Source organism: Pleurodeles waltl, chromosome 7 (assembly GCF_031143425.1).
Source record: "Pleurodeles waltl isolate 20211129_DDA chromosome 7, aPleWal1.hap1.20221129, whole genome shotgun sequence".
Lineage (NCBI taxonomy): Eukaryota > Metazoa > Chordata > Amphibia > Caudata > Salamandridae > Pleurodeles > Pleurodeles waltl.
In genome coordinates this window covers 602,742,921-602,764,273 of record NC_090446.1, presented here as the reverse complement: position 1 = coordinate 602,764,273, position 21,353 = coordinate 602,742,921, and the positions used below count along the sequence as shown (strand labels likewise).

The 21,353-nt window shown below is 45.0% G+C and overlaps 1 protein-coding gene across 3 annotated transcripts in view; it reads left to right on the top strand.

Moving 5' to 3' along the window:
* LOC138304451 (histone-lysine N-methyltransferase, H3 lysine-36 specific-like) overlaps nucleotides 1-21,353 on the top strand; it is an 833,106-nt gene that overhangs the window by 598,246 nt on the left and 213,507 nt on the right. For all 3 annotated transcript variants that reach the window (XM_069244519.1, XM_069244517.1, XM_069244518.1), the window contains exons 13-14: nucleotides 10,171-10,371; nucleotides 10,465-10,644. In XM_069244519.1, coding sequence (XP_069100620.1) covers nucleotides 10,171-10,371; nucleotides 10,465-10,644 — 381 coding nt within the window. The remainder of the gene's footprint in view (nucleotides 1-10,170; nucleotides 10,372-10,464; nucleotides 10,645-21,353) is intronic.

The window sequence follows — 21,353 nt, the reverse complement described above, 5'->3', positions numbered from 1 at the left end:
TTAAAAAATTAACACATTTTCGGGTCCGACCATGCCCCACTTTTTAACCGTGTTGATTTGTATGGAACCCAACAAACCAATAGCAAGTTAAACATGCTATGTATGTGTTACTTTTCTGAGTGTTTCCTCAAATGCTGCCAACAATTTTAGAACAAATTACTTTTTGAAGCCCCACATGTAACTGCCCCTCTTACCTTAGGTGCATGATAGCTGGTGTTCTTGAACTATGCTTAATTTACTATCTGCTAAATGTAATGCTTGTTCCTCGGACAGTGCCAGAGTTGTTATCAGATTTTACTGCCACTCCACCCATCTTCAATTTTGCCCCTCCCACCCCCGATGGATTGACACACAACTAATAGTAATGGTTAGTAAAATCATACCACAGTGTCAAAGGAATTACCAAGTGAACAAATGTTTGCTTATCCGTTTTACTACATCTCCCATCTACTGTAGAGTACCACCCAATCTACTCGAAGGAGGACAGTAGCTTGGATTTAAATTCATGCATTAGTGCAAAATGCCGACCCACAGGATGTTTCACCTTTGTTTTTTATTCCTTGCATGTGCTCATTGTAGTCCACAGTTGCATATTAGGACCTAAATGCAGAAATTTGAAGTACGGGTGATACATTTACAAATCATTCAGGTATGTTGTAAAACATCACTGTATTCCCACTGTTTCTGCAGGTCTTAATTCACCTACATTTGTTGAGCCATTCATCCCATCCATCCACCCCGCATACTAGACATAATTTCACTATGTAACAGGTAGTTAGTTCCTAAGGGATTTAGATTTACAAGTCACTGCTACAGGATTACTTAATGAGTGACATATGACAGACTTGTTTCAAGATATTTCAGTGTTTAGTCATTTTTTTGTGAATGCATGGGGATGCTGAGTTAAATGTGGTAACAAACTGTTTCTTGCTTGTTATTCTTCTGAGGACAAATAGTAGTGTGCCTAACCAGTTGGTCTTCTTTTTATTGACCTCCAATATTATTTTCTTGGGATAGCCTTTCACTTGGACTCTGTGAATGATGACCTGTTTCTCCTTCTCATATTTTGCTTCAGTGTTGCAATTCTATTTGACTCTGATTAATTCGCCAAAAGGGATTATAGGAAGCTGGCTCTGTATATACTATATCAAAATGAGATATTATGTGCGCAGAGTCCATGGGTCCCCCAGAGGCTTAACAGGGGCTAAAATAGATAATACTAATGCTCTCTTTTGTTGTAGTGTGGTCTAGCAGTTGGGCTTATCTGCGGGTGTAATGCAAAGCATTTGTTGTAGAATAGAAGAAGCACACACTCAATGGCAACTCCAGGCCAATGTTTTCTATATAGCAACAATATATTTTCGTAATTTATTTTTAGAACCTAAAGATTCAAGTTGCAGGTAAGTACTTCAATAGATTCGTATTTCACACGTGTCAACATTACTTTGTTTGAAATAGGTAAGTAATACAGTTTTTGAATTATTGGCAATAATCTGTTTTAGAAATGTTAGGTTGTTTTACAGGTAAGTACAACACTTAGAGTTTCAGTCTCCAGATTTAGGGAGTCCACCGGTTGGGGTTCAAGTTAACACCCATCACCAGCAACCCGGGGCCGGTCAGGTGCAGAGGGCAAAATTTAGCAAATTGAACGTGGGATCCTATGGAGACATGGGGTACTCGGAATCAGGCCTGCATGCAGGTAAGTACCCTCGACTTAGAGGGCAGACCAGCGGGGATTAGAAGAGCACTGAAGGGGCCACAAGTAGGCACCAAACACACACCCTCAGCGGCACAGGGGCGGCCAGGTGCAAACAGGACGTCAGGTTTTCAATGCTGGTCTATGAGGAGACCCCAGGGTCACACCGAGGCTGCAGGCACGGTCCGGAGGGGTGTCTCAGGCACACCAGCGGTCAGACAGGTTGGAGGGCCGCCTCCTGAACGTAGAGGCACTGGTGGTCGGTTTCGCCAGGGCCTGGGGGCTGCGGGTGCAGTATGTCTTTAGGCTTTGGATATCTTTGTCCAGCGCTTTGCAGTCGGGGGGTGCTCGGGACTCCCTCTGCAGGCTTCATTGTGGAGGGGTGGAGAGGTCAACCCAGGGTGGGCTCTTGCTCGCAATCGCCTGGGGACATCTCTTGCTGGGTGGACCACCTGGACACGGACTGTGTGCGTCGGGTGCACAGGGATCAGACCTCACGCATCTGGAGTGAGTACTTGGTTGTAGGTTTTCTTAGACAGAGCCACTGTCCTCGGAAGTTCTTGTTCCTTTTGGGTGCAGGGCAGTCCTCTGGAGTTGGCAGAGGTCACTGGTCCTGCTGGATGCGTCGCTGGTCTTTTGCAGGTTCTTTGAAGCAGTAGACAGGCCGGTAGGGCTGGGGCCAAAGCAGTTGTCGTCTTCCTTTTTCTCTGCTGGGGATTTCAGCTAAGCAGTCCTTCTTCTTGTAGGTCGCCAGGAATCCGGTGAGCTGGGTTCAGGGAAGCCCTTCAATTCAAGATTTAGGGGCATGTTAGGGATCAGAGGGCAGTAGCCAATGGCTACTTTCCCTGAGGGTGGCTACACCCTCCTTGTGTCCACTACCTTTGGGGAGGGGGGGCACATTTCTATCCCTACTAGTCCCAACCAAGATGGAGGATTCTGCAGGGAGGGGGAGGGGATCACTTCAGCTCTGGACACCTTAGGGGAGGTCCCAGCTGAAGTGTTCACTCCTCCTTGTTTTTCCTAAGTTTCACACCGAACAGCCTGCCAAAAGTGGGGCTTTATCCGCAGGGCGGGCATCTCCATTAGCTGGAGTTCCCTGGGGTGCACTGTAACACCGACGCCTGATCCTTTGAGGGTCACTGCCAATTGTTACAGTTCTGCAGGGGGAGGTGTGAAGCACCTCCACCCAGAGCAGTCTTTGTTTCTGGCCTCAAAGTGCACAAAGGCCCTCACCCCATGGGGTCAAAAACTCATCTGCTAGTGGCAGGCTGGCACAGACCAGTCAGTCCTACACTAGAGGATTGGGTAAAATACAGGGGGCATCTCTAAGATGGCTTCTGTGTGCATTTTTTAATAAATCCCACAGAGGCATCAGTGGGGGTGTATTGTGCTGAGAAGTTTGATACCAAACTTCCCAGTATTCAGTGAAGCCATTATGGAACTGTGGAGTTCGTAATGACAAACTCCCAGACCACATACTTAATATGGCCACACTGCATGTACAATGTCTAAGAATGGACTTAGACATTGTAGGAGCATAGTGCTAATGCAGCTATGCCCTCACCTGTGGTATAGTGCACCCTGCCTTAGGGCTATAAGGCATGCTTGAGGGGTGACTTACCTATGCCACAGGCAGTGTTTTGTGGGCATGGCACCCTGAGGGGAATGCCATGTCAACTTTGCCTTTTTCTCCCCACCAACACACACAATCTGCAGTGGCAGTGTGCTTGTGTTAGGTGAGGGGTCCCTTAGGGTTGCACAACATATGCTGCAGCCCTTAGAGATCCTCCCTGGTCACAGGGCCCTTGGTACCCCTGGTGCCTTTTACAAGGGACTTATCTGTGGGCCAGAGGTGTGCAAATTGGGGAAACAGTGGTACATTTTTAGTGAAAGAACGCTGGGGCCTGGTTAGCAGGATCATAGCACACTCTCTGTCAAAGTCAACATCAATATCAGGCAAAAGTGGGGGGTGGGGGGGGGAGGAAGGGGGTACCAGTTTCCTACAGGGATGCTCCATTTCAGAGGGATATTATGGCTAGCTGGATGGTGCACACTGTCCACAGCTGTGTCTGTGGTATAGTGTGTTGTTGACTTCCCCACTCTACCTCCATGTCAGTCTAATAAGTAAATGTGGTGTGAAAGAATGCAGCTGGTGAATTTAAGAATGAGGTTATTGTTTAGAAATGCAGTATAACTTGATGCCTCTCCCTTTTTCCCGTCCAAAATTAGAAACAAGTCATCTGTGTAGCACTGTATCGTGTGGTATTCAATTTCAGATGCCCAGGCCACCTGCTCCACCCACTAGCCCATGAACAGATTTGCATAGCTGGGGTGACACATGTGCTCAACGCTGTCAAAGGTTTATCCTCATAGAAAAATAAGTTTTTATTGAAGCTGAACTTCAACATGTCTCATAGCATAACATTATAATCATACAGTGCTAATGATCTGCTTGTAAAGAATTAACAAGCTGCGAGCCCACCCCAAGGTTCAATGCAGGTAGAAACAGATGTTACTTGTATAGTAACAGAAGTGTGTTCCCTGTTTATCTCAGTTATTTTACGTATGAAGTCAGTACTATCTCTGTTGTATGATTGGAGGCTCTGGACAAATGGTACCATTAACTGGTTTAGGTATTTTGAGGTGTTCTCCAGAAGGCTACCAATTGATACTATAATGGGTCTGTCTGGTGGTTTTAGTACATTTTTATGTATTTTCGGCAAAAGATAAAACACCGGGGTGACTGTTAGTCATTTCTTAAATATTGGTATTCCCTAAAGGACCCCTCAGCACACTCATACAAACTGCATTTGCAGGCTGCATGACATGGTGCAGAGAACAGTGAAAACACGATAAGGCACACCACCTCTGTGCCTTGCCTACAGACACTGCAGGCTGTATAGGTACGTCTCCCCTATGGCAGGTCTTACAACCCTAAGGCAGAGTGCACTACATGTGTCGACATACCTGCATTAGCAGATACATCCCTGTGATGTCTGAGTCAATACTTAGATGTTACAAAGCCCCAAACCCGGCCTACACCAGTCTCGACAATCACGACAAAGTGATTTGTCCTGCAGCTAAGCAACTGCCAAGAACTCCAGTAGACTGGTAATCCTCTACAAATTACCAGCTAAGCACCCTTGGAGTGTAGAGGAGTTTACTCCCCTGCAGTCCGCAGGCACCGAAGCAGCAGAGTCGGGTCTCCTGTCTTGCAGCTCCCCAGACAGCCTGACGCCGCAGCTGCCCAGGAAGAGGTACCTGTGCCCCAGAGGGTCAGCTCTGTCGACCCACCAAGTGAGAAGACACTAGGGCCAACCAGAGCCACACAGCACCGGTATCTGGGGTCCTGGACCTCTTGCAACAAATCAAGCTTGTGTGAGTTCAATCAGGACTCCCACTGCACCGAGACAGAGCAGTTATCGAGAAACCAGCACCAGAGAGACCCACTTCCAGAGTGGCCCAGCTGTTTTGATTTTGCACCCTCAACAGATGAGACCAACAACAGCGAGGACCCTTGATGCACCTAGCCCAGCTGACCTATCCACTCTGCACCTGAGCGTCACAGCTTAGGTACCCGAGAATCGATTGTTATTTCTTGGTCCCAAGACCCCTATGACCTGAGTGCCCTTTGGGAGCTCCCGGACAAGTACCCCTCTGCAGCCTGTTTCCAGGTGGCTCTACCAACCTGACCAACACTTCTGCACCCGGATGCCCCTGGGTAGGTAATGAGTAACTGCTGGTAGTACTTTAGACCTTGGCCCCCTACAACCCTAAGTTCCGAAGGAGACTCCCAGAAAGCATCCGTAATTAATTGTATGCAACATATGCCTTTTTCCCATAGGAAAGCATTGTTGTGTAAAGACACACTTAAATGAACCTTTTTCTTAGTTGCAAAAATCGATATTTAACAAAAGTACTTACTTGATAACAAAGTTCTTGATATCAAAATGTACATAAAAATAGATGTAATTTTTCTAAATTGGTCTTAGATTTATTCTTGAGCGGGTGCCTCATTTATTGCCTCTGTGAGTACAACAAATGCTTAGCACTACCATTTGATAAGTCTAAACTGATGGTCTGCAGTACCGCAAAGAGCATTGAGTGTTATAATTTTTGCCTCTGCAACCAATAAGGGTTGCCTCAACTCTTTACACAGTGTAACTCAGTTCGGACCACTCTATAAAGACCCAGCTTCTTACACCTTGTCTTTCCATTTTCCCAACAAAACACTATACCTACGTATTGTCTCCCAGTAATCCTTGCTGGACACTGCCTTGTCATTCAGTTGCTGTATGCCTCCTCTCTGTAGTCATTGACGCCCTACAATACAACATTACCCCCCTTTTTGGAGTGTTTAATGATCCTGCTGTGGTCATTTTGTAGTTTTTTTAATAGCTGTGTTGGGACCAACTCATATTGTGTTGTCTATACTCTTGGTACCCTTCATCTTTTTAATATCATATACAAGCATATCATGAAACAAATCAATGTTATGTTTAGGGGAGTTCAGTTTCTTTTTTAATTTAGGCTTATATCTGCTGTTGCTGGTTATATACATTTTATTGCCGTTTTCAAGAGCCTCTCATTTGGCAAATCCTCACTTTCGCTTTCTAACGTGTTAAAAGTGTTTAACCTTCAGTGTCATCTGTCTTAAGACGGCCTAGGTTCCCAATATTCATCTATTGTAAGGAGGTGTTGTTTCAGCAGTTTCAATTTACAAATAATCCCAAAAATATCAATACGTAATGTGTAGTAATCTGCAGTAAAGTCTGGGCAAAAAGTCTGTCCTATTTCGGGAACTGATTGTTTAATGTCTATGAAAAATGTGTTTAGGTAAGATAATGCCACTTAATTTATTCTCACAATCTATCAACTTCATTGTGGATCCTTCCTTTGCATCTGCCTTTTCTCAAGAGATGTTGTGTTCCTGCGAGGGCCCACCTTCACCTTGACTTTTTCTTTTTTCATCATCTTCGTTTGGTCTTCTGCTATGTTTTCTCACAGTAGATTGTCTTTCTTAGTAGATGAGGCAGAACTAGTCTAAAAAAGTTGCTGGTGTTCTGGTTTCTGTTGATGACACCTCTTGTGTCTTAGCTCAAATCTGAGCTTAACGCCAACATTGGTTGGTCCTGTTGCCGTTGGGTTGCCACCATACTTGCTTCTTTCCTGATGGAGTCAGAGTTTCTTGCAAATGTCAGGATCTGGCCCTCTGCATAGTTCTTTTTGTCTATTAGGAATTTGCCCCTCTTTCTCTGTTTTTATTTCTTCCTCAAAGCCAACAAACTCGGTTATGTCCTTGTATGCAAGTTCTGTAATCTTTGTCATGACTGGCATAGATCTCAGTTTTTAATTCATTTATTTTTCAGTAGAAATCTGCAGTAGGTAAACCTCTGCAAATTTAACCAAGAGCTCCATTCTTTCCTCCACTTGAGTCTGTTGTCAGAGATGCCCATTCCTTCAATAGTTTGGGATTGGGATTCTGACATGTGGGGGTGATGAAGATCCTCAGTCCTTTAAGATCTTCTTAACCTGTATATAATTATTCAGGGACAGTATCTTCCACCATTTACTGCTCTCTTTCTTCATTAATTTTTCTAAACCTGTAGGATTGCATTGTGCTTGGGTTTGCTCTTACTTCCTCCTAAATACGTCTTTGGCTGCTTTCTTCAACTATGTATTTGTTTCTTCCCTGGCGTATGGGTCTCAGTACCCACCATGTGAGTGTTTCACATGAGCAGCTATGGTCGCTGCATGCAGCCCTCTCTTGTTACAACATCACTGTGACTCCGGCTCACCGTCCTAATCACCTCTTTTCCTTCTCGTTTTGCTGGGCCTCAAACCCGCAGTCAAGTCCTACTCAACCAGCACAATAATACTTTACCTTCTTGCTTTGCCTCTTCTTGCCACCACTTCAGGCCATAGTAATCCTGTAATTTACTCAATCAAGTTCAGACACTCGACACAGCAGGGCTCTACCACATGTGGCAGGGTGGATAGGCATGTGACAACTCTGTCATAGCTGCAGGCAAATTCTTAAAGGAGAAAGAATGAATGTGCACCAGGGTCAATTTTTGTGCATGATTTTATGAAGTGTAAGCGTTTCGACATGGAACCTCCTTCGTCACACAATCAGTTGTGTGTCAGCTGCCAACATAAATGATTACAAAACCAACAACAGTGAGAACAGACTTTTGCATATGATGGCATAGCCTATTAGGAGTCTCCCTTCTTTACTAAATAATATTACAAATGTCATCATTCTCAAGTTTATAATATTTTTCACATATGTCCAATGTCATCATTACTATGTAATAGTTGTACAATCATCTGATCATTTTTGGCTAGCTCCTGGGGTTTGTTTCCACCTCAGTGTACATAGAACGAGGGTCTTCCCTTGTATTGAGGATTGTGGTGGCCATGTTGAGATTTCAGTAAATTCCTCACCTGGTATTCGTCCCAAACCATTGCATTCTAACGCTCCTCACTCATAACATACACTCCTGTCTGCTAAGAATTCTGTGCTATCGTATATGACGTGAGGAATAAGTCTTATCACCAGATGTGGGAGAGCTGGGCGGAAGCCCGGTGAAACGTGTCTCACTACATTGGTCGCTGGTCACACCACTTAACGTTTTTATGACTTATTACTGTGGTCTTGTACACAGTTCTTTAACTAACAAGGATGTCTTTCCTCATAGATATTCTTATGAATGTACGGTCTGTTTCTTTTGTACTAGACCAGTTTTTGTCTGGTCAGAGACTTTCAATGTTGTTGAGTCAATTCTGACATACATTTGACATACTAGCATAAATGAGCTTATTACCATGTTTTTCATTTCTTGTGGTTTTATTTATCTGTGGTTCCTTCCATAGGTGTGTGTCGTAGAGTATATTATTACTCACCTTAATTATTATGATTGTCTGTTTTTTTTTCTCTTGTTCTATAACGTTTATATGATACTTAGAGACGTTTTTGGGACGTCTCAGTTAGCATTCCCTCCTCAGGGTTACTATGACATTGGTATCTGATTCTAAAGTAAGGAATCTGTGGCTAGATGTCCCTATCAGATGCACAGGTTACTTACCTGCGGTAATGCATTATCTAGTAAAGACAGGATCTAGCTGCAGTTTCCTCAACACCCTCCCATCCTCCTGTTCTGCAAACTGAGTCTTTGGTCTCAGAAGATTTTGTTATGGAAATCACCTTAAATTAAGAATTCGGTGATTATTCGGTACAGGGGTGTCTTTTGTGCTAGCACACTGTTTCAATAGGCATTTTCTATACGTGGCTCCACGTTTTGAGCGCGGACAATAGTCACGGAAGAAACTGACATCGGCGAGGGTGTTATATGGACTCCGCTGACATCACATGTGGTGGATGACGTCAATATGGATTCACGCGCCGCCCTCTTCCAGTGCACAGATGTGCTATTGTAAAAAGGTTTCCGGATCCAGGCTGGCACATGGGAAAGATTCTACAGTAAGGAATCGGTGGCTAGATACTCTCTCTACCAGATAATGTGTTACCAAAGGTAAGTAACTTGTTCTTTTGTACTTTTGCTTTGTGTGCAGTAAAATCTCAAATACAGTATGGCCTCAGATTGGCATGTTACATATTTGAGAAAGAGATTTATTTATATATATTTTTAAGGGTTTTTGTGTACTACACATGGAAAAATATTCTTCTGTTTATGCATTATGCATAATTGTGTTAATATTTTGTTATTGCTTGTCCTTATGAAAGCAGTTGTCTAGCAAAATGTCTAGGGGTGAAATACGTTCACATGTGTTAGGGTGGACAACTGAGCAAGGCAGCTAAAAAACGGTTTTGCTAAAGCATTGTTTTGCATTGTCACCTCTCTTTGAGTCCCTCCATGAAAGGAGACTTATACATTTGTGTGTGCTCCTTTTAATAAGTGTTTCAGCTCTGTATATTTAAGTCTGTTGTGGCCTTTTCTAAATTGTACTCAGATCATTGACAATCTGGTTGCAGAACGTTTCATTAATTGGTCGACTGACAAGACAATTTACCTCTTTGATAGAATAATAGTGCAAAGCGATCGTACTTAATTTTTTAAGCATCTCAAATGATATGCTCTTAATTAATACCACTCCAGCTTCCACAAATGGTCTGATTGTCCTGTTGATGTCATATTTAAATTTTCCATCCAAAGAGAGCATTTGCAAACAACCTTAGCGATGGTCCAAATGATAAAAGTAATGAGTATACAAGACTAGAAAATAAAGCATGTGTTGCGAATGAACATTGCAAAACCAATGCTTCTATTTGTTTTTAATTTAGCCCAAACAGTTTCTGTGGAGGGTGCCATGGGATGTGCAGAGGAAGTTGGCAATGTATTTTGTAGATTGAATTCATGCTTTCTTTTGAAGGCTTAATTGGAATAGTAAATTAAAGATTTGCTAAAGCTAAAGAACACATACAATATGCTGATTGTACATCTCGCCCCTAGGTCTTCATACCTGCTTTGTGTGCAAGGAGGCTGACCCAGCTGTGAAACGCTGCACAGTTACCTTGTGTGGAAAATACTATCATGAAGCATGTGTGACAAAGTACCCACCAGCCTTGGTCCAGAACAGGGGCTTTCGCTGCTCTTTGCACATCTGCATAACCTGCCATGCCAGTAACCCCACCAATCTTTCGTCCTCGAAAGGTAACCCCTATTAAGCTACAATGTGCACCTGCAGATCATCTAATCTTTTAATATACATTTTTCATTACATTTTAGTTGGTTATCTTTTGTCAGGTCGTTTGATGCGCTGTGTGCGATGTCCAGTTGCATACCATGCCAATGACTTCTGCCTAGCTGCAGGCACTGTGATCCTTGCCTCCAACAGCATGATCTGCCCCAACCATTTTACACCAAGAAGGGGTTGCAAGAACCATGAACACATCAATGTCAGCTGGTGTTTTGTCTGTTCAGAAGGTAAAGCTTTGTACATGCCTGCTTAATGCTAAATATGTATGTGCATGATATGGGTGGTTTAGTCTCCTCCTTATGATAGTGTTGGGCAGATTGTATTAACTTTTACTTAAGGGTAATACGTTGTTATTGTCACAATGTGGTTGTGAATGACTGCGTACAGATGAAATGATCCAGACTGTCTTGACCTACAGAGTGTTTCATATTGTTAAAAACATATCTTTCAAACTTGTCCTTTATTCGCAAAACAAACACTTGGAAAAATTGCAGAGGCTTAGTTATATAAATGCAAATTCTCTATTGTTATGATGAGGGAGGGAATCCAGATCAAAATACCTTTTCTTTTTGGGGGGGCCCTTGAGTTCACAAGCAGTGAGGTGCTACTCTGAGAATCCATCTCCTCAGACTGAAGGGTCTGTGTTTCAATATTGAGGATTTAAGGCAACCTTGGGTTTAGTCTGCAAGCAACTCATTCATATTGACTGCGCTTGGCCCTGAGAATCCTGCAGGTGTACAGTGAATGATTCTGAATCTTGCACGCAGGCAGCTTTGGTGTTCTGAATATTATCCGTCAAGGTGTCTTTACCAATGTTCATAATGACTGAATGTGGGAGGCTGGCCCTCTATGTAGTGTGCAAAGCTAGGCACACTGTGCAAGGGTCCAGACACCCTTACTTTGGTTTCCAGAGGGAGAAATTAGACCACCTAATGCTCCAATTTTTAAGGTAGCAGGTCGAGCAGTTAGGATAATCCAGGAGATGTGCAAAGCATTTGTTGTACTCACAAAATCAGTCATGCAGCACACACACTCAATGAATAACCCAAGACCAGAATTTATAAAAAATACTTCAGACTTTTATATATTTTTTAAGACCAAGATCTTTAAGATACTTTAAGTATGTTTTGAGATATGACTTTTCAAAGTTTAAATAAAGTAGTCTTTCTGTGTGTAAATACGCACCGTTGGAATCAATGCACAGTCACCTTTAAAAATGCATTAAAATCGTACAGTTGACTTACCAGTCTCTTCTTTTGCAGGATGGTCAAAGAAGTCAGGGGGCATGCTGTGCCAGCTGGAGAGATTCGGGCGGCTCCCAGTTCCGGCGGGAGCAGAGCGAGAAAGTTCCTTGGCACAGGGCCACTTGGTGGGGCCACCTTGAAAAGGAGAAGGTTTGCAAACTTAGCGGTGGTGCCTTGGGGGCTCCTTGGGCTGTCGAGGTCACAAAGGGTTGGGGACCCGTTTAGCACAGCTGGTTCCTCGTTGCAGGGGGCAGGGTGGCTGGATGCAGGGCGAGTTAGAGATCCAGGAGCTGTGCGCATCGGAGTCCTTTGGAGCGTGAGTCACTTTGAGGGCTGCTTACAGGACTACAGGGGCACTCTGGTGGGAGATCCGGGGTGTTCCTGAAGTCCCTCGACTTGGAGCTTCCTCCTGATCTTTTTTCATCACCGAGGGAGCTGGTTTTCTGGTTGTGCGATGTCCGCTGACCAGTACCCAGGGTATTGGTGTAACTCTGCCACTGGAGAGCGCAGTGCCACCAATCTTGACACACTTGTAGGTCACGCCCGAGCTGTCGTTGGTGTGTGGTCTGCTTCGGCTGCGACTTCTGGTTGCAGAGATCGGGTGGGCGGTGAAGTGACCCTCACCGGTTTGTTGGTTCTTGCCTGGTTGTTGAGTGGTGACTCCACTCACAAGGGAGATCTGAGGTGATCCTTGAAGCCTGGAGGTCCCCTGGGTTTCTTGGGGTCAGTCCAGTGTCCAGCTCCTCCACAGCGGCAATTTACGGGTCCTGGGTGCAGCAGGCAGGGTTTGGCACTTTTCTTGTGCAGCAGGTCCACAGTTCTCTCGCTTTGGATCTTCTTTGGTGCTAGTCTTCTTTGTCTTTTCAAATCCGATCTTTTGGTCTAGGGGAGCCCACTAAATACTGAATTTAGTGGGTGTTTTAGGGGGAACCTGGTGGACACTTACCTTTGGGTGGCTACACCCACTATAGTAACCACTTCCTGTGGGAAGGGTCACTTCCCTAAACCTGATTGGCTAATTCCCTCCATCCTAAGATGGAAGAAACTGAATTTGAGGGTCCACTTTGCAGCAACACCTTGGGGGTGGTGCATCCTAGGTGAGGCCACTCCTCCTATCCTTTGTGTGGTTTCCCACCTTTGCTCCCTCCAATACTGGTCTGCAGAAAAATATTGTATTTGAAGCTGACACCAGGAAATTCTAAGACAAGAAATCTACAGCTAGATTGTCTCTACCAGATAATTAGTTACCGAAGGTAAGTAACTTGTTCATTACCACAAACGATGTCCATACGATTGGTTTCAAAAGCCCCCAAAAATCGGGTTTTCCATTTATGATTTTTTCTTACCAGCAAGAAAAATTGTCAATTTCGCCTCATTTTAGATCTGAGAACACTAAAAAATATCCATCACAAAACAAAGTTTCAGAATGATTTATAGTTTACAGTCAATCAACTGTTCAGATCCTTTATCCTCACTATACTTGAGGATATCTGTTTTTCATTTGAGCATTTATCCTTAGCACTGAAATTATCCCAACTTAATTATAGATGGTTTCCCCTGCCAATTAATTGTGGTGATGTTTGGCCCATAGGCCGTGCCAAGAGTTTTGCATTGGCCGCAGACGAGATGCAAGTACTTTTTGATAACTAAACGACTACTCAAACAAAGCCTCTACTAAACCGCAGATGACATTATCAGTCAAATAACAATTCAACTATTAAAGAACGTGTGCCTCACTGGGTGAGGAAAAAAAGAATATGCTACTTTCATACCAGTGTTCCCATTTTCTAGAAGCAGATAATCGCCAGACACATGAAAAGGCTGGGTGGTGAATACTTACTATATCATTCAACAAGTGGCCTGTGGGTTCCATGAGTCAAAAGACTTCAAATCTATGTCATGTAACTCAGAGTGGTCAGACTCGTGATTGTATGCATTGTATTGTAGCATTTATATAGAGGTTACTACATCCATTTGTTCTACTGGAAGAGGTGCTGTCTAATTTAGGAGATGTGGTCTAATGGGGAAGATGTAATTCAGTGGGAGAGCTGTGCTCTAGTGACAGACATGTTATAGACTATAATTGTGGCATAGATGTGGGCTAGTGGAAGAGTCGCAGCCTAGTGAAAGAAATTCAGCCTAGTCGCAGAGATGCAGTCTAGTTTTGGAAATGTGAGCTAGCAGTAGAGATGTGCTAGGGAGGAATGGGTGACGTCTGGTGGAAGATATATCGTACAGTTGAAGAAGTGTGCTATTGTGGGGTTGTAATCTAGTATTCTACTGTACTACAACATTTATATAGCTCTATTTACCACTATGGGGTGCTGAAGCACTTGCCAACATAAGTAGCATGCTACACTATGTCAGGAGTGAGGTTGGATGGATGTTATTTTTGCTTCGACCCTGTGTGGGAAGTGTTCCATGTTGTGCATGATGACCATGAGGTGCAGGTATCATGTTTTGGAACGCAGTGCATAGCAGTGTGTGGGATGATGAAGTGTAAGAGGCAGATGCACAGTTTTATGGTTCTCAACATGCTGGTAGTTCTGAACAGCTTAGTGGGTCCCTTTATAGTATTTCATATAATAGTGTGCTTATCTGTTTACTGCACTGGGTTGTCCAACCTGAACTTTTTTTATAGTTGTGGTCCATAGCTGGCACAATTGGCGGGAGAAGGAAGTGAAGAGATTTGTTGGTATGGACATTTTTTTATTGTCATCCCTTATCTGTGTCTGTGAGCTGTATCGAAGCGGTCAGCTTGTATTGACATTTGGGGCCTGCAGTGAAGGCGCTATTAAAGTCCTCCATAATTTCCCAGTAACGTGTGACAGATCTCTTCAGTTATTCCATGCCCTTCATTTGGTGGTGATTGGCTGTACAGTGTGTAACCCTCATGTCAGGTATGTCTTCTGTGAATTTAATAAGTATAAGTTAGAATCTGTTGCTGATTGTTGCATATTATGGTTTTAATATTAATGTGGGCCATAACTCTTATAAATGGAAGTGCATAACTATCTAGTGCCACGGTGAACCATAGGTCAGCTTGCATAAGGAAAGCAGTTTGCTGATTCAGGAGTTTGCTATTAGTCAGTTGCAAGCTGAACATTGCGCTTCAGGATGTGCTTGTTTGTGGGCTTTGTTGCCAGGATGCTGGTGGTGTATATATCTAAAGAATAAACAGGTTTTCAACTGTTTTAGTATGTGTATATGGTTTCTGGATGCTTCTAATACTGGCTAGTAGGGAGTTCCAGAGCTTGGCAGCTTGTACTTAGAAAGCAGTGCCTCCTATGGACTTCTTATGGGAAGATGATGTGATAAGTGGTGGAAGAAAGAAATGCAGTTTTCTGTTCAGTTTGCATTGCTTGTCTTTAACTTGTAGGTTTAGCGACCCTTTTACTTGTAAGGCTCTGTGGATGGTGAAGACTACCTTGAACATTGCCCCTCTAGCTATAGGCAGCTAGTGGAGCAATTGCAGGAGTGTAGACATGTGTTGTCTTGGGTGAAGGCAGCAAAGAAACCTTGCATAAGCATTTGAGTTGAGTTGTACTTTGCGTATAATGGATGCAGGAGCACCAAGGTATAAGCTGCTGGCACAGTCAAGCTTGGAGATTACAAACACGAGGATGCCTTGCACTGTATGTTGGTATGCAAGGTATGGAACGATGCAACATAGTGTTTACATTGTGTAGATGACTCATTCTTTAGGACGTTGTTAGCATGCAGTATCAAGACTAGATCAGAATCAGTGGTGACTGCTAGGTTTTTAACTCCTCTTGATGTTGTTGGAAAGTCTTCAAGTTCCTTAGGGCATAGGCTTGTTTTGCCTTTATCCACAAGTCATAATCTCTGCCTTTGCAGTATTGAGCTTTAAGTGGTTATTCATCATCCAGGTGTTTATGGCACAAAGGCAGTCTTTGAATTGTAGAGATCTTCTGCTATCCATTTTTAAAACATTTTGGGTGTCATTTGCATAGTTGTAACAGGTGAGGTTGTATGATCAAATCCGATTTGGTAAGGGGGTTAGGTAGATGTGGAATAATAGAAGGGATACTATAAACCCCTGAGGAATGTCAGTGTTGTGTGTGAGGAGGTGATGTGAGAGGGGATAGGCAGACTACACATTATCTGAGATGAGAAGCAATCAATTTTAAAGTATGTTCACGAATTCCGTTATTGTGAAGTCTTCATTGCACTAGCGAGTGGTGGTGGACGTTGTGAAATGCTGCTATTAAATCCTGTAGTAATAAGGTGGCTTCTCTCTTTTAGTCCACTGAGTTTTAGATAATTCCAGATGGATTTGTTGGCTGACTATGTACCTGTTCCTGACCTGAAACCGGACTGTTGGTCAGATAGTAAGCCATAATGTTCAGTACAGTTAGAAAGTTGAATTAAACACTGCTTTCTCAAAAAAGTATCCCATGAAATGTACATTTGATATGGGCCTCTGGTTTGCTGGATCATATGGGTTGAGGTTTTTCTTTTTGAACAGATGTCTGATATTGGATGTTTTAAGCTCAGGTGGGAAAGAACCTAGGGCCAGATGTATGAAAAAAGCCATTTGTGATTCGGAAATAGCGATTTTTAAGAAATCGCTATTTCTGAGTTGCAAAATGCTATGTAACAAATTTGCGAGTCGGAAATAGCTATTTTCTAAAAAATCGCTAATGCAGTTTGCGAGGTCCAAATACCGAATCGCAAAAATATTTGCGATTCAGTATTTGAAAATTGCAAATTGTGAAAACGGTCACCTGGCACAGCCTGATGACATCACAAGCAGGAAGTGAGTCAGCCCATGCTGTTTCCAGGTACCTCACCCACAGGTGCAGTCAGTCACAGACCAGCCCCAGGGAGCAAGTTAGTGAGCAAGCCAGGACCTGACATCAACATAGCCAATGCTGGTAATGGGAAGGAGAAGGGAGAGAGGAAGAGGAAGCTGAAATTCAGTGAGCAAGAATTGGAGGTGCTCACTGAGGAGGTGGTCAGGAGCCATGACCGGCTATTTGGGAAGAGTTCACTCCAGGTACCAGAGAGTGAGAAGAGAAAACTTTGGGCTGACATCCAGACCAAAATCTGCGCAGTGGGGGTTGCGCACCGCTCAGTGGAAGAGATACGCAAGAGGTGGTACGACCTGCATTCCCATGCCAAGGAGAGGGTGGCCAGCAGGCTAAAGGAGGCAAGGAGCACAGGAGGCAGACCCATCCACCCAAACATCCTCCACCCCCATGGAAGACCTGGTGGAGTCCACACTGCTTCCAGAAGCTGTCAGTGGGGTCACTGACACTGACACTTCCAGCACACCCAGCACCAGTAAAGGTAAGTCCAAAAATGATATGTAAACCCATCTGTTGCATGTACAAATGCCCCTTAGGAAATAGCAAGTAGTGCAAACCATTGTGATAAGTAGTCCATTCCACATCTTACATGCGGCACAACAATGCCTTATGGGAGTGGTAGTCCACAACCCAGAGCTGAAAATAGCACATAGAATGCAATTAAGTAGAGCGACACCCAGAAGAACAAAACACCCAGTTCATAGTGATACGATGTAAGTGTACATTTTATTACCATTGTGCCACATTTGGTGATACATACATAAATGACATGCTGTACATTGTCGTTGCAGATGGCTCAGGCCCAGCAGCAGAAACACAGCCTCTGTCCGACTCCAACACCAGCGAGTCATTGTGTATAGCACCAATCAGACGCAGGGCAAGGGTGTTACCTCTCCACGATTTGAACCTGGACTCCAATGACATGCCGGATGAAAGCCACACACCACCCCCAGAAGCTAGACCCACAGGAAGGCAGCAGTCCCTGCACCAGCGTCACTCAACTCCCCGCAGGAGGCCTCACCATGCAGGCACACAGTACACAGATGGAGGTGAGGGCCCATCATTCTTTGGTGGCCTTGAAGCATCCATGCTGAAAGTGCAGCACCTGCAAAACAAAAACATGAGGGCAATGCACAGGCAGATGCAGTCACACAATGCCAATATGGGGGGGCTGCACAAGCAGTTGGAGTGTCTGAATGCAAACATCTGCAAGCTGCATGAGGGACAGCAAACAGCTGCGGAGAACACCAAGGAACTGACAAATGCCATTAAGGAACTCTGTACTGAGATCAGGCATGAGGGAGTTAGTCACCGCAGGCACGAAAGGCAATTCATGGGAATGTTCAATGGCTTTTGCAGATCTGTAAATCGTCTTGCTACATCTACTGCCCTGATATCACGGCGTGCTGTGGCCGCACAGGTGGAGGCAGCACATAGCAGTCGGGATGTTGCCCAGGGATTGGTGCAAATTACCAACGTTCTGGATGCTTTGCTGACAGCATGCAGTGCTACACCCAGTGAACTGGGAGTTGGGGATACTGAGGAGTCATCTAGCCTCAGCCGTTATGGCAGTGCCCGTGATGGATCCTAGGCGTCACAGTGCCAGGCACAGTACTGCCTGTGAGCCTGATACAAGAGGTACCGGCGAGGCCACTGCGCACTCAAGTGGAATGCATGGTCGTAAGAAGTGGCATTGAGAGCCACAGGGGACTACCTTCACATGTAGCGCTACAGTAAACTATAATGACAATAGTGTGACACTGGTAATGGCTCATGTCTGACTCATGTGTATTGCTTTGTGACACGTATGTTACCTGAAGTCAAGGTAATAAAGGTGCTAACTACCAGAATACATGTCAGTGAGGTTGTGTTGCCATAACTTACATCTGAAATGGTTGTGCGTGATATCAGCATGCCTTTGCCTGCCCTCTGCTGCACTGGTCCTGTCTGCTGGCTCTAGGGGTGGTATCCTCATCTGAGTCTGGCTCCGATATTTCCACAGGTATGCCCCTGGTGGTAGCTATATCGTGCAAGATTGCACATGTATCTACTATTCTACAGGTCGTGTCCAGGCTGTACTGTAGTGCCCCTCCACTTTTGTGGATGCATCGGAAGCGACTCTTCAGCAGGCCAAAGGTGCGCTCCACAACATTGCGGGTTGCCTTGTGTGCTGAATTGTATCTCCGCTCTGCTGGTTTTGCAGGATTTAGGTAGGGCGTCATCATGTAGGTGCGCACTGCGTAGGCACTGTCTCCTGGAAAAAACAGAGGGTATAATGAGTAGCTGTGCCATCTGACGGCACACTGCCATCAATGCACCATTGTAAAGAGGGAAATTACCTAGTAGATATCCTTCACCAAATTCCCCAGCTAGCAGTCTTGTGTTAATCCCGCTGTGGCGAAAGATGTACGAATCATGTGTGCTCCCTGGGTACCTGGCCACGAGATCAGTTATGATGTAGGAGGCATTGCATATCACCTGTATGTTCATTGAATGTTGGTATTTACGGTTGCGGTACACATACTCTGTGGCCGATGGTGGACAGATTGCAACATGTGTCCCATCTATGGCACCTAGGACGTGGGGGAACTGTGCTATCTGGTAGAAATCTATTTTTGTCTGCTGTATTTCCTGTGGGGTGTGGGGGAATCTGATGTACTGGTGTATCCTGCTCAGCATGGCATTTAGAAATGCATTGAAAAATCTAGATTGGGCACTCTGTGATACCCCTCCAGCTGCTGCTATGACCCCTTGATAGCTCCCTGAGGCAAGTAGGTGAAGGGAGCATAATACCTGCACATGGGTGGGTATGCTATTGGTCCTGTGTGTTGCGGCTGCAGTATGGGTTGTAGCTCAGATATCAGGTAAAGTATCATGGCTGAGCTCAACCTGTACTTCTCAAATATTTCCTCCTCTGTCTGGTCAAAAAGGGTAATGCACACTCTGAAAATGCGCTCCTGTCTCCTCCTCCCTATCCTCAAATCTGCCAAGGCCCTTCAGCACTTTTGTAAGTCCCTCGTAAATGGTACCTAGGGCATGGGTACTGAAGAGGGCCATTAAGAGCTGCAGCACAACTTGTGCCACTCTGAGACCCAGCACCAACCTCATGCAGATTGCCATTGCAGGCTTTGTGACAAGGTGCTCCGTCTGTGTGCCGTGTGCCATGTCCCCTATACACTGCATGTAATATTTGTACGTCAATCCTGCAGCAGGCCTTACAGCCCTAAGGCAGGGTTCATTGTATTACATGTGTGGACATATCTGCAAGAGCTATGTCCCTGCTATGTCTTTGTCGATTTTTAAACTAAGTTAAAGAACAGGGAAGCCATTTTAAATACAGGTACTGGACCCTGGTCAGTATGAGTTCCCAAGATACATGATGGCTTCACTGAAAATAGGGATGTTTGGTGTCAAACATCTCGCATTAATAAACCCTCACTGATTCCAATGATGAATGATGGATTTATGAATACATGCACCCTGAGGGCACCTTAGAGGTGTCCCCTGAAAACCTACCAACTGCTTGTGAGCTCACTGACTAGTTCTAAAAAGTCTGCCACCAACAGATGAGAATCTGAGCCCCAAGGGTGAGAGCCTGAGATCTCTGGAGGTCAGAAACAGAGCCTACTCTGGGAGAGGTGTTTACACATCCCTCTCAACAGGTTGACCCTCAAATCTGCATTCGAAGGCAAGCCGCTTCAAAGAAGCCCACCGCTTTTGGTATGCAGAGCTGGCCTTCCTCATAAGGGGATGGCAGTGCCCCTGCCCTAGGGCTCTACCGGCACTTGGACAGGGGTTGGAATTAGCTATGCAGGGGAGTGTTGCATTTCCAGACTGGGCTCAGCCCTAGGGTGACCAGCTTGAAATGAACACAGCCTCAGGAATGCAGCCATCTCGTGTGTGGTGGAATTTAGGACCTCTGACCAGGGTGATGACCACTTCCCACAGGAATTGGTCATCTAGGGGTTTAGTGACCCCAAGGCTAAGTAGCCCATTGGCTACTACCCTTCACTCCTCTGAACACCCTCTAAATTGAGTAGTTAGGGAACCCTCTGATACTGGGACCTCAGATCTTCGCTGTCCACAAAAGGAGGGGACAAAAATGACTGCTGACCTGAGAACCGAGGAGCACAACTGACTGGTGCCAACCCTGCCAACCTGCCTGCTGCACTCGACCCTCGAGGAGCAGCTGACCTGTCCTGCCACTGTAGCATCCACGAAACCAAGAGAGCAGTCAGTGCTACGCAAATCACCAAGAGGAACTCCCTTGGAGCAGAGGAACTGCTTCCATGCATATGCAGGCAACCCACTAAGGAGCTGTGAGTGCAATGACTGCCAAAAACCAGATGCCAGACATCACCACTGCACCCAAGCCACCTAGCCTGAGATGAAGTGAGTCAATGGTGTCAGAGATGTCCATCCTGAGTTTGCCCACTGTGGACTTCACAACGGCATATGCAGCCTGTTTCTGCAGACCGCTCTGCAACCACAAATTACCAGGAGTCAAAGACCTGACACCTCAGGACAACTCTGCACCCATGTGCCCTGAACAGAGGAGAAAAGGACCAAGCGTGTCCCAACGAAATACCTACCAGGAACAAGACAAGAACAACAAGGGACAACTTGCTAGGGAGGGAGGGAGGAACATGGGTGGCCATGTGAGAGGGACGGGTGTAGGCTCCAGGAACCTTGACCGCATTTGAGTTCGCTCTCTGCCATCTGCCGTGAGTTGTATGTGGTATAACGCAAGTCAAATCGCAGTCTGTCTCACCTCTCATGAGCAACAGGACCGCAACAGGAGATTGCTGGAGTTCGCAGAGGGGACCTGCTGCTTCCCGTGTTCCGGGTTGTGGGCTGGAG